Here is a 15,117-nt window from a genome sequence, read left to right on the forward strand (position 1 = left end):
TTGCCTACAAGCCTTGAACCTTTTGGAATGTTTTCTCCCAAGTGCTGTTGCCCGAATCATGAGGGTTTTGCTTGAAAAATTTCACAATTTCCGAGACTGGGGTAGGGGTCTACATCCCACCAGCCCGAACGCCTGTGGGCGTAACATTTTCCCTTGTTTTGTTTCGTTTTCACAGTTACCCCTAATAAAGACGGTTGATAGCCTCATTAATTTTGTTGATCATTAATACTTCATTTATTCAGGATCCAGCAGATACTGTGGACAAGATAGTCAAGTTCATTGGTAAAGAAATCTATCCAGAAACACGTGACCTCATTGTCCAACAAACTTCATTTGGCGCCATGAAGAGCTCTGAGCACACGAATTACAGTTGGTTTGAAGGAATGAAGGGGGATGGCTTTATTAGAAAGGGACAAGTAGGAGAATGGAAAAACTTCTTCACTGAGGAACAGAACGAGTTATTTGATAAAGTGTTCAAAGAAAGAATGGAAGGAACAGGGATTGAATTTGACACTTAAGAAACTAACCATCACTTGAGTAATCAGAAGATGCGATAGCTTTGGCGGAGGGTCCCCTATACTTTTTCCGTGACGCGTGAATAAGCATTTTTTGCTTTGCGTGAAACGTGAATGAGGATTTATTTTTTCCGTGATTCGCGAATCTATATTTTTCCGTCCTCGGGAAACCGGTTTTCGATGTTTTCATGATCCGTAAATTATGCATTTACTTAACGCGTGATTTGTGAACCAACGACTTTCGCGGGGATAATTTTTCACTTCTTTTGGAGATTTTAGCGTCATTAAAGCTCGTAAACTACACCAAACTAGATGTAAAACCTGCCCATTCGACGCGCTTGCGGCTGGAGGACTAAGAACTAACCACAGCGGCAGTGAACCAGGAGGGCCTAGAATCTAGTCTGTCACGATGTGCCAGACACGGCATTTCGATGCATCAAAATGGAGGGCTCTGTATGTTTTGCGAATGTGGACAGAATTTGTATTTTTATGTGACACATGATTTAGCCTTTGCATTTTTATGTGAAACGTGTTTGCTTGCTTTTTTTCTGTGAACGTGAAGCTGTTTTTCGAATTTTACGTGATGCGTGAAAAGGCCAATTACATACACGTGAAATTGTTTTCAGAAGAGGTATAGGGGACCCTCTTGGCGCTGAACTTAACTGAATGTGGAAACGTTTAGTGCATATTTTAAAGGTTTTGGTTGTTTTCGTTATAATTATAATGAGAATAATAACGATACTAATGATAATAATAACAAATTTATACGACCACCACCAACAACAACAAGTTGAACAAACCATCTGAGAAGGCAAACGCACTTATATTATGTCAATTTGTATATTCAAGTGTTCACTTTTTAAGTTAATTCCCCTGAAATAAAACTGTGAATAGATTTTTGTTCAAACTTTGTCCACTGAATATTTATCATGTGAGAACTTTAATTATAAAATAAAAAAGGGGGTGCCCACGCTCGTTAAGGGGCAGTGAGGCATTGAAAATGTCCCATTTTAGCATTATTTAATGCTTATTACCAAAACGCATTCCAAGTTATTGTAAACTCTTTGTTAGCCCAGACTCATGAAAACACGCCTCAAACTACAGTCAATACTTGTGTCCGACACAAGTTTGATTTTGACAGACAGCTGAATCCTTATTGAGTTATTTTTTTTGTAAAAAAAAATACCTCTTAGTCGGCGCGTCGGGTATGTTATGGACGGGTCAATGGATGAGTGAGTGAGTGAGTGAAAGATGTATGTATGTCACACCAATCAGATTGGATCTACTATAAACAGCCAATCCAATTTCTTGTTGTAAAAGTAAATGGTATGTGAGAAGATTTGATCCCGACACAGTTTAGAACGGCCGTATTTATTCTTCTATAAAAGAGGAGGAAGTATTCATATATTGGGCTTACTTCGACGTTTTCTGTGGGTTAGGCTGAGGATTTTAGTTACGAACGAGATGAGCCTTGAGGTTTGAAACAGTCCGTGAGTTAGTAGTATGCAAATGCAACGAGATATTTTTATTTTTAGTTACAAAGGTAACTTGATACTTTTGTTTTTCACAAGGAGTAAATTCAATTAGAGGTCGCGAATCGTCGCTTCTAGTTCTTAGGACATGTTTTAGAGGAGACGAGACTATTTAGATTTGAATCAGTTCTAACGTTTACAACAGTAAGTGCAGGTGACGATTGTTTTGTTCTTGTTGCATGCAAATATAACGTGATATTTTTATTTTTTAGTTACAAAGGGTAATTTGACTCTCTTGTTTTTCACAAGGGAGTAAATTCAATTAGAGCTGACGAATCGTCACCTCTTGTTCCCACGAGATGTTTGGTATCTTTAGTTACAAATGGTAACTTAACACTTTTGTTTTTCATATGGGAGTAAATTCAATTAGAGCTGATAAGTTATCGGCCATTGTTCCCAGGATATTGAAAAAAAGCTTTCATTTCTGGACGGTTTTTACGTCTCTGCAGTAGCATTTTATTTTTATTTGATGGGCATTTTATGACATTCTTTTCAGTCCGATATTTTTAAAGGTAAAAAGTAGCAAAACTGCTCAAATGCTCTTTGAAGAATGCGTGGCATCAAGTTAAAGTGTAATTTAATTAAATCAGACTTTCAATGTGTCAGAGAGGTTTTTTTCTCTTTCTTTCTATTTTCGGTGAAGTAGTGTTGTGTTGTGTTGTGTAAAAAGGCTAAAACTTACGACTCGTATAAAATGCGAAAAGGTCTCTAAACTTGAGTATTTTTGAGCAAAAATTCCTTTTGGGGGTCTGAAGGGCTATGAGATCGGTGAGTGAGGGATTTATTCATGTGCACGTGTTACATCAATCACAGTGTGAGTTTTATCAAAGAACGAATCAAAGAAAAAAATAAGATGGTATCTACATTAATCTGGAGACGTGTCAGATTACTGTAGTTTTTCCAGTCAAACATTTTATGGCTTACTATTTAGTTATCTTACCATTACCGATGTAACATCGTATGTACATCATAAATTCCCAGTTTCTTTCTTGCTGTATATCGCAACCAAAAGCACTTGCCAAATTAACCAAATCATTACTGTAAACAGCTCCATGAATGCTCCTATCTCCGAGACTTTTAGTTCACAAACACAATAAATTCTTGCACGCCTCTCGTGTCTATGTTATGGGATTTTTTTTTTTTGTAATTTTTATGTTATGGGATTTGATATTGATATTATCTAATTTGAACTGGTTTTGTGGAATATCAAAACTTAAAAACACTACGATCATTGCTGGCAACAGAATAAGACCGTGCTATTGCATGACGATGTTATAGCGGAGCTCCGAAGAGCCGCCAAGCGGAGCCCCATACTCATATAGGAAAGAAAAGGAAACCCATGAGTTGATTTTCTCATGGTTATCATTGCTAGTGGTATTGCTGCCCTACTGCTCGTGGGCGCGTACGCACGACGGCGACGACGACGACGACGACGACGACGGAGTCGCGCAACATGGCGGCCATACTCCAAATAGTAGGTTGACAGAGACATGCAGCCTTGGTTTACCGTGTACTTCTTTGATATTGGACATCCATGTTATGATCAATTGACACCTGTCAAAACAAGGTATCCGCTGACCAGTATCACGTTACCGTATCGCGGGCTCAAGTTTATAACTCGCGTTACAAAGTTCAAAACAAAATTCTACCTTTTCCTGGGTTAGCTTAATTTGGCTCTGAACAACCCGGCCCAGGAGCTACGCTTTTAGGCTGGTCTAAATCTATATATTAGCAGTAACCCATCGAGCCAAAATATTTTGGTTGTCACGTGACTGTCCGTAGTACCTTCGTCCGTACGGCCCCTCCATGTAAATCAATGTGAAATGTCACTCTACAACAACCTAGTTCCCAAGGCTTTTCCTTTAGAGATCAGGAGGGGGGAGGATTAAAGCATACATCTTTGATATTGGGTATCCATGTTATATTCAATTGACACCTGTCAAAACAAGGTATGCACTGTCCAGTATCATTTGACCATATCGCAGGCTCGTTTTTAGAGCTCTTTGAGGTCACGTGTTTTTTTAAGTTGACCACTGCCCAAGTACGGGTTTTCAATTGGATCCCAGGCTCAAGCAAGGTTAACTTGTTGTAATCAGGAGATCTGCTTTTAGGCTTGGCTAACTCTATATATTACTTAAATTGGTTCTTGTTATAAAATGAGTTGGACAAATTATCCAGAATCAACACCAATCTGCCGTTTTTACAGACTGCATGATGTTTAGCTGTCTTGCTGGGAACAGTTCCATGTAGTTCTAATAAACAAAGTCACTGATCGATTTTTAAAATCAGATCTCATAAAGTAGGCTTAATATCACATTTCCTAAGATAAACCAAATTCTTCAGATGTTTTCTTTTTCGCTGTACATCACAACCAGACAAACTTGTTGGATTACCCTTATCATAATTGTCAAGAGTCCACTGAGTGCTGCTACCTCCAGGGGCTTTTTATTCACAAAAAAATAACTCTTGTATTGACATGCTTGCGCACTAACCCACTAAATTAGAAACAAAATTGGACATCTGGAGTCTCCATGTTAATTTCTCTTACACGTAAAAGTAACTCAAACGTTGATTGTTCATGCAATTCTTACAATCGCAAAATACCATGCAGATAACTGAGGCAGTACCACTTGTATTTATTTCCATTTTTTTTCATTGACCTTTCAGCTGCAACATTTTATGAGTTTCAGAACAAAGAATCTTAGGTATATTATTGGCCATGTAAAATTATGATTTGCAACAATCTGGATTAGGAAAGACCTCATTCAAATTGTTTTTCTAATCATAAATCATTTCTGCAACATCAGTCTGCTTATCAAAATTCAAGTACAAACATTTAACGTCACCTTGATAGGGAAAAACTGCATTCAAATCTTATTTCGACACACAGTTACAGTAATATATACAACTACAAAACTAATTTCGTCCATGACCTCTTAATTTGGTCCCCATAACAGATTTAAATCCAAGTGACTTCATGTCACCATGCATGGAATATAAACCTTGATACCACAAGTTAAACTATAACTAATTTGCATTTTTTATTTCAGTCTACTTAATTATTTAATATTTATTTATTTACTGGTTTATTTCTATCTTGTTATTATTGTTTCTATCTGGTTATATTATTGTCGGTTGTTATTATTTGGTATCAAGTTATATTTTTCGTGCATGGTTACGTGAACTCATCCAAAATTCAAATCTTTACTGGCGACCAACTGAAGAAGTCACAGACAAAACAAGTCTTGAAGTCGCATATACTATGTAACTATGTATCAAAGGAAAATTCAAACGAAGTTTTTCCCAATTCAAGATGCTGTTCAGTAATCATACTTTCTTGCTTTACAAGTTAGAACTTTGTGAAGGAGGCTATTGCGCATGGTTTATATGCCCCAACAACAATGCAGTGCTTGGTTTAAGTGAGTGGCAAAATCGTCCATAGAGGGGCGAAGCCATATTTTTCTATGTTTTCTTCCTTAATTAATGACTAGAGCAGGGCTTGATTGATGATTACTGTAATTCTCATCACTGGTTTGATTGATAAGGGACTGGCACTGTAAGGAGAAACCAGTGGTTGATCACTTGGCCATCTCAGTCACATTTGTCCAACTGTATAAATGCCACATGCTCAACAACCATTTTTTGAAAAAAAAGTACTTGTTCCTTCAATCACTGATCTCCATTGCTTTCCAATTCTAACAGTTTGGAAGTGATTACGTTTACTGCATTTAGTGTTGGTGAGTTAGGAAACAAGTCAATAACAGCTTGGTGTCTTCTAAGGATTGCGTTAGACTGGGATCCAGTGGACATTTCTAAAGGAAAGAAAGTGGAATATTATTTCATACTATGAACTAGATGAAGGTACACTATAACAGTCAAAAATACAACAAGTCATAGTGTATTAAATATTCTTTTTAAATCATAAAAAGGAAAAGCCTCCTCCACACATGCATTTTGCATGGACTTGTCGGGCAATGTTTCCTCCCAGATACTGTAGGTGTGCAGTGAAAAGACTTAAAACCCTGACCCTATTTAAGGATGAAGCAAAAGAAACTGATACCCTGTTTAAGGCCCGAACCAAGAAAAACGACATCCAATTCAAGGAAAAAACAAAAACTATGAATGGCACCAACAGGTCAACTGTATTTCACTTCTGTGACACTGGAAGTTTAAAAGCATCAAGTGTAGAACTTATTTTCTGTTTAGCCGGGCATTTACGCATTTCAATGTTAACGGACACAATTTAGGTAGGTAACCTGTCTAAGGATCACACTGTGAATGCAATTAATGTCAACAGGGGCAAAAATGATACCCTATTTTAAGGATTGAAAACCTCAAAAACTATACCCTATGCCATGACACATTTGTACCTATATAGCCCGTATATGGGAGTACCCCCCTTCAGTGTTTCCTGCAAAGAGCATCTGTATTAGGAGGCTAACACTTACATTACAAATGAGGACAGACAAATTCACTCATGCTCTCCACCACTCTAGGATGGGGATTTTAGAATGCAGAATGTTAGTTCTCTCCTGACGTCAGACACTGCCACACCCTGAGAAACAGCAGGAATGTCATTGAAAAATCCATCAATATATTACATGCTAGTTCATTCTGGTAAATTTCTTACAAATCTTTTATTAAGCAATTGAAGATGGAGAATTATCCCAAGCCCAGGAACAACTGCTGATATTTTTCTTTCATTGAGAACAAAGGGGAAAAAAAAAATAAGGGTTAAAAGTTCAGAACTGGAGACCAATTTTGCCAATCAACTGATACTAAACTAATCTCAGGTTTTGGCCAAACAATGATTAGACTTGATTTCACCTGAATTGATTGACTATTAAAAGGCTAGTAAATGCCTAAGTGAAAGGCTGGCCTTTCCTCAATGCTCTTACGGCTAAATTAACAATGTATTAGTCACAATAGACACAAATTAAGCAAATGTAAACTTTCCGAAATCAAAATAAGCCTTACTAATAATTGACAGCATTTACAGAACGTTTATTACAAAATAATATACTTTAATATGCATACCTGAGTAGTGACAAAAATTGCTCCATCTGGATTGTAATGTCACAGATTTTCTACTAACTGTAATCATTTATGTGCTCATCAGATGTTCCTGGATTGAACAAAACCAATCTTAGAACAGAGGAATAATGATAGGATTACACTGCATACTGCAAAATGAATGTGCATGATTGTACTATCAGCAAAGTTAAGAGTATACCTGCTCCGACTCCAACTCCAGTCTCCTAGTATGGAGTATTGTATTCCCTTAAATGTCCTTAATGCGGAGCTGGCCTACTGGTGGATATCCCCTCGTATCCCTGTATTTTTGCAGTTCAGGTTGGCCAGCAACTTGTTAGTACTCGTTTCTCCTCCTATGTGATGAAAGGCATTGCCAGTAAAGTCTCCCACCTAAAAATGCAGTACAAAGACCCATGAACAGGCTTTGAATCCAGATCTATTGATCTACAGTGTATGACATTAACCACTGGGCCACTGTACCTCACACATCAGTACATCACAAACCTCTGAAAATAACATTTTACATAGTTGTCATACCTGGAGGTGTATCAATAAGCTGGTAATCCAGGTCACCCCAACATACATCTGATAGAAACTGCTTGATCATTGCTAAAAAAACAAACAAACCGGTAACTGTCACTTGAGAACTCAAGAAAGTCTGCAGGAACATCAAAATGTTTGTAGCACTCTACAGAATTTGCTCCATTTAAAAAATCATTAATAAAAGCACATTGCAGACAGTGGTGCACTGGCCTGGAACAAAGTTGTTTTAAAATAGTAGTAAAACATTTTGCTGATTTCAAACATTTTCCCTTCATTCAAAAGCCCAGAAAAGCCACAGTATTTCTGAAAGAATTTGCATAACTTTGTACAAATAGTTACACTGTAGATCCAGTGGTGACCAGCTGTGGGTGTCACATAAAAACTTTTTTTGAAGACATGATTGATCATTGCAGTTATGCACACAACTTAAGCAGCTGTGAAATTAAAGCCTGAAAAAAAATTCAGGCCTGAACAGGATTCAAACCCATGACCTCTGCGATACTGGTGCAGTGCTCTACCAACTGAGCTATCAAGCCATCTGGGAGCTGGTCACTTTGCCAGTTCGTAATATACCCATACATGTGAAGGTGAATTAATCAACATGACACAAGCGTGGGACGAAGAAAAATTCTGAGTCCCCGACAGGAATCGAACCCATGACCTCCCGAACACTGGGCAGGTGCTCTATCCACTGAGCTACGAGAACTCATGGAGAGCAAGGTCATTTAACTGAGTTCATATATGATAGGTGTCCTGCATACTGCTAGGATCAATGCTATTGAATTCATCGTGAGTAGTGATAAGTTAATAAAGATGGTGAATTTTAAGCTCGGTAATGAAATGTGAAGGTGAATTATCAACATGACATGAGCGTGGGACAAAGAAAAATTCCCCGACAGGACTCAGAATACCCATACATGGTGAAGAATGCAAGTGAGTATATGAAAGATCACATATTTGAACTGTGGAGAAAGATATGAAGACATGATTGATCACTGCAGTTATGCACACAACTTAAGGAGTTGTGAAATTAAAGCCTGAAAACAATTCAGGCCTGAACGGGATTCGAACCCATGACCTCTGCGATACTGGTGCAGTGCTCTACCAACTGAGCTATCAAGCCACCTGGGAGCTGGTCACTTTGCGAGTTTGTAATATTTCAAACATTTTCCCTTCATTCAAAAGCCCAGAAAAGCCACAGTATTTCTGAAAGAATTTGCATAACTTTGTACAAATAGTTACACTGTAGATCCAGTGGTGACCAGCTGTGGGTGTCACATAAAAACTTTTTTTGAAGACATGATTGATCATTGCAGTTATGCACACAACTTAAGCAGCTGTGAAATTAAAGCCTGAAAAAAAATTAAGGCCTGAACGGGATTCAAACCCATGACCTCTGCGACACCGGTGCACTGCTCTACCAACTGAGCTATTTTGTATTTTGAGAAATTTTGTAATATATATCAACAAGACATAATACTGCCCCCCAAAAAAGAAAATTAAGTATTGTTTGCTCAGTATCAACAAAGCCTAATAATAGCTACCTGAAGTTTCCTACATTTTAAACTAAGGTAATTAAATTGTGCATTTCACAAAAAATTACTCAATATCTGGTGGCATAGCTCCTTGAACTGATTTCAGTAGTCAGTTTCATTAATGATGAGACACTCAGATCTAGCTTTGATTAACAAGCTTGAACAGGTCAAGGTAAGTCAAAAAATATGCAAGTGAAGAGCATAAATGAATAAATACCATTTTTCTTAGGTCCTCTCCACACAACAGCATCATCTCTTATGTAATAAAGAGAAACCAATTAACATAACAGCCAGTCCTTGGTCCTTGTCTATGTAAACTGGAACCCAACTAAAAAGAAAGGTTCAGGTGATCTTTAGAAAATACTTGTAAACACCTTCGGCAAAAAACATAGGCAAGCTTTGATGTCAATAACATATCAGCTAATCTTATAAAAAAAAAAAAAACTAGAAAGTGAAGTATGTATATGAAAAGTACGATAATTAAAACACATGTCTGGAGCATTTATATGGCAGATAGTCTAAATTTTACGAAATAAAAAACTTCCCAAGATCAAGCAAGTTCACCCACAAAAGTTCCAAAGAAGTGGGGTAGTGGTCCCTGACAGACCAGCATTCCATGCAGGAGAAGCCGCAACACTTCAAATCAGTTTCTTGTTATCACACTGGATATAAGGAATTCTCTTGTAATGAGCCACTAAAGTTCATAGACACTCTTTCACTGTTACACATCAAACACAAGTGTCAGAGTTGTATACAGTATATATGCGTGATTTAGTTAATATTGGCTCCCACAGAATGGCTTCAGAAGATGATCCTTTATATAATGACTTACCCAGCAGAACACTGCTGTATATCTGTTCCCTCTACATTCATCATCCTTGGAATACTTGGTCCACATAAGTCAACATCCAGTATGCCAACCTGGAAGATAAAGAGATAACACAAAGATTAGCCATTTATTGTGATCAAGGTAGTACGGCAGCCTGTAACAATACATTCTTGAAGACACTTCTTTGCTACCAGTGGCAGATCCACAGATTTTCACTGGGGTGACTCTGGGGTAGGGGGGAGAGAGACAGAAGGTGCTGGGGAGAAGGCAAAGTGAACATTTTTTATTCCAAGACAGGATTTTTCCCTTAGTGTCACCAGTTCACACATCATGTGGCCAATATTATAAATCTTCTGATAACAAATCTCGCTCCCAAATGTAAAACACGAAAACAAGTCCTATCCAAAACATAGAAAATCATCCAATAAAGCTTCTCCCCTCACAACCCCTCCCACTGCATGAGAATCAATGACTTAAGGACGTTCGCGCTAATTGTTTCTGCGCATCCTTACTGTGCGCACAAATTCACACATCATGTCATGCATGAGAGCACACACTAAGTAATAAAATGAATAGCCTGCGTGGACCCTTTCCCTCCTCTTCTACAGCCTGTCATGCAGGCTATAAAATGAACAATGATAGGGCAGAAGGCTACTGCTATAGCTTTGCCTGGATTTAACGATCTTGGACGTTTGGTGACCCCTACTTTTCTTTCCAGAAACAGATTTTATTAACAGTTATCTCCACATTGTCCAAAAATGAACAAAAAATCAATGTGGGAGGTTAAAGAAAAATTAAGATTTCTGTCCATGGGACATTGAATCCTGCCATCTTGTGGCTGCAAGGTGCATGAAACTATGGTCGCTAAATGCGAACTTGTTCATTAAGGAACCTCGCCAGTTGACTAAATTCACTAATAGGTCCCCTTAAGGTGATTCCTCACATTTGCAACATGCATCCTTACTGCGCATAATTTATGGTGTCAGTAAGAAAACGCTTGTGCACGTGCATCTTGAAAACATGACGGATTTGCCTTGATACTGAGTTCTGTCAGTTGAAAAATGGCTATTGCTCACTAACGAGCACCAGAACCCCACCTTTTTTTCCAGTCATTGTAATCAACTAATCATAAGCTTTGCGTGAGAAAAGACTGAACTAATTTCTATTGCTGAAAATTGAATAAATAAGGAAAATAGCAGATACACTGTGGTCTTTTCTATTTTGCAGTTTGGTAACCATATCAAGAAATTTGGTTCATTTTTTTAATCTAGGATTTAGCTTTCTGTCTGAATCAAACTTAAAATGCTTATTTGTGTCTGATGCAATGTATTGACTGTAGTTTAATGCGTGTTCTCGTGAGTCTGGACTTACAAAGATTTTACAATTACTGGGAATGCGCTCTTATAATAAGCATTGAATAGTGCCAAAATGGGGCATTTTCAATGCTTTGCTGCTCCTTACTGAGCATGGGCAGCCCCCTCTTTTATTTCAAAATTGAAGTTCTCATATGGTAAATATTCAGTAGACAAAGTTTGAACAAAAATCTATGGTCACTTTTATTTCAGAGGAATTACCTTGAACAACATTTGGCAGAGAACATTTCACTTCAAAGATCTAATTGCAATATTTTTGGGCTTACAGACATTGTGGCCTTAACGAACCGATTATTTCAGATTTCCGGTGTTCCTCTGGTGATGTTCTCTACAAAACGAAGTCGGTGACCCCCAATATTTTTACATTTCGCGCGAACGTCCTTAATACAGGTAAATGTAGAAATGTAAACCATAAGTCAACAGGACGCAAAGATTTCAGCTTACCTTCTATCCTTTGTTGTAAAGGGTCCATGCTATCTGTGTCGTAAACAGTACTTTTACCAACTCCTCCTTTACCAGACAAAACAAGAATCACGTGCTCGACAGATTTTAACACTTCTTCAAGAGGTTGCTCCGACTGACCTGAAATTTACAAACAAAAACCACATTGTAACTAAGTGAGAATTACAGTCAGCACCTTCGCTGTACTTGCCTACTCGGACTCTAGAGAGAGAGGACAATTCCACCAACGTGGCTAAGCATGCAAATAATATATTAAGCCTTTTCCGTATAGGAAGCTGGAGTTTCATTCGAAAAAATAATGTAAAAGGACCTATACTTTCGCTTACATGTAGTCTTACTTTAAAGAAAAAATAATGTATACACCCTTTATACAAACAGCATTTTTTTAAGTAAGACATTCGTTGCACGACAGTACTCACCGTCCGCCATCTTGAATTTGAGAAGGAAACTGCTGGTCATCCTCGCGTACAGTCGGCTCAAGAAGCTTTCCCGCTGCTCTGTGGGCTCGCTCTGTAGCTGAAAAAAGGTCATCCTGGGAGACCCAGGGCCTAGGGGCAGTTAGTCGACGCGACATTTTCGGACGACGCGATATTTTCGGGCGAAAGTTTACATCAAGACGTAAAATTTCGCCCGAAAATATCGCTTCGTCCCGACTAACTGCCCCTGGGTCTTCGAGGTGGCCTGAAATGTCAGTCATCTTCCACCGTCCAGCCTAATCGCCCGGGGATTAAGCTGAGGGTGGGAGATGACTGGCATTTCAGGCTACTGAAAGATATGTACAAAACCGCAAATGAAATCAGGGACCGCGAGGGAGGAGGAAGGGCTTTAGCCCTACCACTTACTTGCTTGTGTTGAGTTTTTTGGGCTCCAGTCCAGATGACATGGATAATGTACGAATTTTGCTACTGGAAAGTAACAAAACGGCGGAACAGTGACCCCTTCTGGAATAACTATATCCCACAAGTCATTTAAATTCTTTCGGTATAAACACAAGCCTTTAGGCGCGTGTGTATACCAAGAGAATACAAGTGTCTCGTGGGATATTCCGTGATATACCACTCGAAAGCGACAGACAGTGCTCGACTTACCGAAATAGTCGGATTACCGAAGAAGTTCGAAAAAGTACGATTTTTCTAGAGGTTACCGAAGGCCACCGAAGATGCTGTATTTGCCGAATTAGTCGGATTTCCGAAGATGGTCTTCTTTGGCAGTAAATCGAATTTCCGAACCAGTCGGATTTCCGAAGATATTCGTCTGCACATACTTCGACAGAGCTCGACTTGCGGAATATTGGATTTCGGAAGATTTTCGACACTGTTCGTTTTATTTGCCGAATTAGTACTCGAGATTTTCGCATAGGTTACCGAAGATGTTCTCTTTGTCGAATTAGTCGGATTTCCAAAGATTACGTCCTTCGACAATGTTCGATATTCCATATATGTCGTATTTCCGAAGATATTCTGAGCATGCTTTGACAGTGCTCGATTTGTCGAATTAGTCGAATTTCCGAAGATGTTCAACAGTGTTCGATTTTCCCGGAGGTTATCAAAGATTACCGAGGATGATGCTCTTTACGCCTAACTAGGCGGATTTCCAAATGTTAACTTCTTCGACAGTGTTCGATTTACCGAAGATTACCCAAGATGTCCGAAGTTTTCCCAAGGTCACCAAAGATCGAACGAGTAAATAATGAATGATACCGTGGGTGAGTTCCTGTCTTCATTTCCAGTTCTACAATGCGTTTAGGCACATTTCGAAGGATGCAAACACCCATGACAAGGCTTCGATTGAGTATGGAATTAACGTGGCCTAAGCCCAACCAAAAGTTAGAAACAGTCATAGAGAGCTTTTTTTCACGCACGCCAAGACTCTACAGCCCTAAATTGCTTGACATAGCCACACACAGGCCCATATAGCTTTACATAACAATACATTTTCATACAATTGAGCTGATATAGCCTTACGGAGAGCCCTACATCTTCCTGATAGTAACACAAAATCCTTAGTAAACTCATATAACCATATATAACCAAACTTTAAGCTTGATTACAGTCCAGATAACAACTTTAAAGTACAATATCATTCAAAACCTGCTTACAAAGTCCTACAGAACCATACATAATTAGATATTCCCCATTGTTTTACATAGTCCAACATAGAATTACATATAGGTTATTGAGTAAGCGTAAGGTCAACAGGGCTGGATATTAGCCAAGTTCTTTGTTCGTTGAGGCCAGGAAATCACACAAGCCTCGTCGTAGAGAACATCGCAAGGACGCAGCAAGCAACTTTTTTCTGTCTTATGTAATTTATAACAAGTCAATAAACTGTTTAGAAACAACAAAAGAAAATAATTAGTAACTTAACTACAACCCCACAAATTTTAGCGTAACTTCAGCACTATCCATAAATTTCCTTTTCATGAAGAAGTTATTCTCATTCTCGATTAACCCAATAACTGAATATTTCTTCTTCTTGCAGAAAATAGAAAGACACCATGCAAACGCTGCCTAAACACATTTGTCCACTTTGATGTAAGAAAGACTCCAAACCAGTCTTTGTCCATGGCATGCATTGGGTGAAGCATTAATTCAACATACAGACTACTCCTGACCTTATCAGTGCTTCTAGAGGTAAAAAATGTAATATCAGTTCAATAGCCAATGGCATTGTTGTTGTATAGGAACATGAATTGCTTAAAGCTCAAAAAGCTAAACAGGAAATAGATGTTCATCTGCTCCATTCGAGGGTGGTCATACAATCGGATATTGCGTCCACATTTCTTCCTTCCTCCAAGTTACTGATAAGTACAACTAGCCCTCGAAAAACCAGGATCAAGTGTTTATTAATTCTTTTAGAATTTTGGCTGCAGAAAAAAAAAAAAAAAAAAAAAAAAAACTGAAACGACAGCCTGCAAACCCAGCTTGAAATACAGACACAGCCCTCGGGGGGTCCATATGAGGACATATGAAGTCAGAAGCGCTGAGGCAGTACAGGCCCGGTCAAAAATCAACCACCCTATTCCGACACTCCAATCGGACTCATGCTTCCGGTGGATTGTCGCATGGTACTCATGATACCTGCGTGCTGTGTCCAACAGGATAGGTTTCCGACTTGCGAGCACGGAATGACTAGTCGACCTCTCGACTGCTACCACCCCTCTGGACGTGAAAGTAAAACAAGCACTAAGAGGAGCGCACGAAACTCTCCACCCAGCTTAGGAATGCATGATTGCCTTCTGCGATCATTCCGATTTCAAAATGGACGTTTTATTAGCTCGTTTTAGCACTGATC

At 38.7% G+C, this 15,117-nt stretch overlaps 1 protein-coding gene, 1 long non-coding RNA gene, 1 other non-coding gene and 1 pseudogene across 7 annotated transcripts in view; 2 read left to right on the top strand and 2 right to left on the bottom strand.

Annotated features, from left to right (window-relative positions):
* LOC110064572 (sulfotransferase 1B1-like) overlaps positions 1-2,652 on the top strand; it is a 13,209-nt gene extending 10,557 nt beyond the window's left edge. For all 4 annotated transcript variants that reach the window (XM_089274834.1, XM_089274836.1, XM_089274837.1 and 1 more), the window contains one exon: positions 243-2,652. In XM_089274834.1, the coding sequence (XP_089130960.1) occupies positions 243-518 (276 nt within the window). In that variant the 3' untranslated portion in view covers positions 519-2,652. The remainder of the gene's footprint in view (positions 1-242) is intronic.
* Positions 2,653-4,470: 1,818 nt separating this feature from the next.
* Positions 4,471-13,150, bottom strand: LOC149101923 (cytosolic Fe-S cluster assembly factor NUBP2 homolog; annotated as a pseudogene). The gene is made up of 7 exons (XR_016202388.1): positions 12,243-13,150; positions 11,806-11,943; positions 9,992-10,080; positions 9,377-9,487; positions 7,619-7,690; positions 7,085-7,172; positions 4,471-6,602 (listed from the first exon to the last, which is right to left on the bottom strand). The product of XR_016202388.1 is annotated as a cytosolic Fe-S cluster assembly factor NUBP2 homolog (transcript).
* Positions 8,675-8,747, bottom strand: Trnat-agu (transfer RNA threonine (anticodon AGU)). The gene has a single exon. It is a non-coding gene; the product is annotated as a tRNA-Thr (tRNA).
* LOC149101925 (uncharacterized) lies at positions 11,492-14,690 on the top strand. The gene is made up of 2 exons (XR_016202404.1): positions 11,492-11,751; positions 14,305-14,690. It is a non-coding gene; the product is annotated as an uncharacterized LOC149101925 (long non-coding RNA).
* The last annotated feature ends 427 nt before the right edge of the window (positions 14,691-15,117 follow it).

This window comes from Orbicella faveolata, unplaced genomic scaffold, assembly GCF_042242905.1.
Source record: "Orbicella faveolata isolate gen_17 unplaced genomic scaffold, um_ofav_v1 contig_36, whole genome shotgun sequence".
NCBI lineage: Eukaryota > Metazoa > Cnidaria > Anthozoa > Scleractinia > Merulinidae > Orbicella > Orbicella faveolata.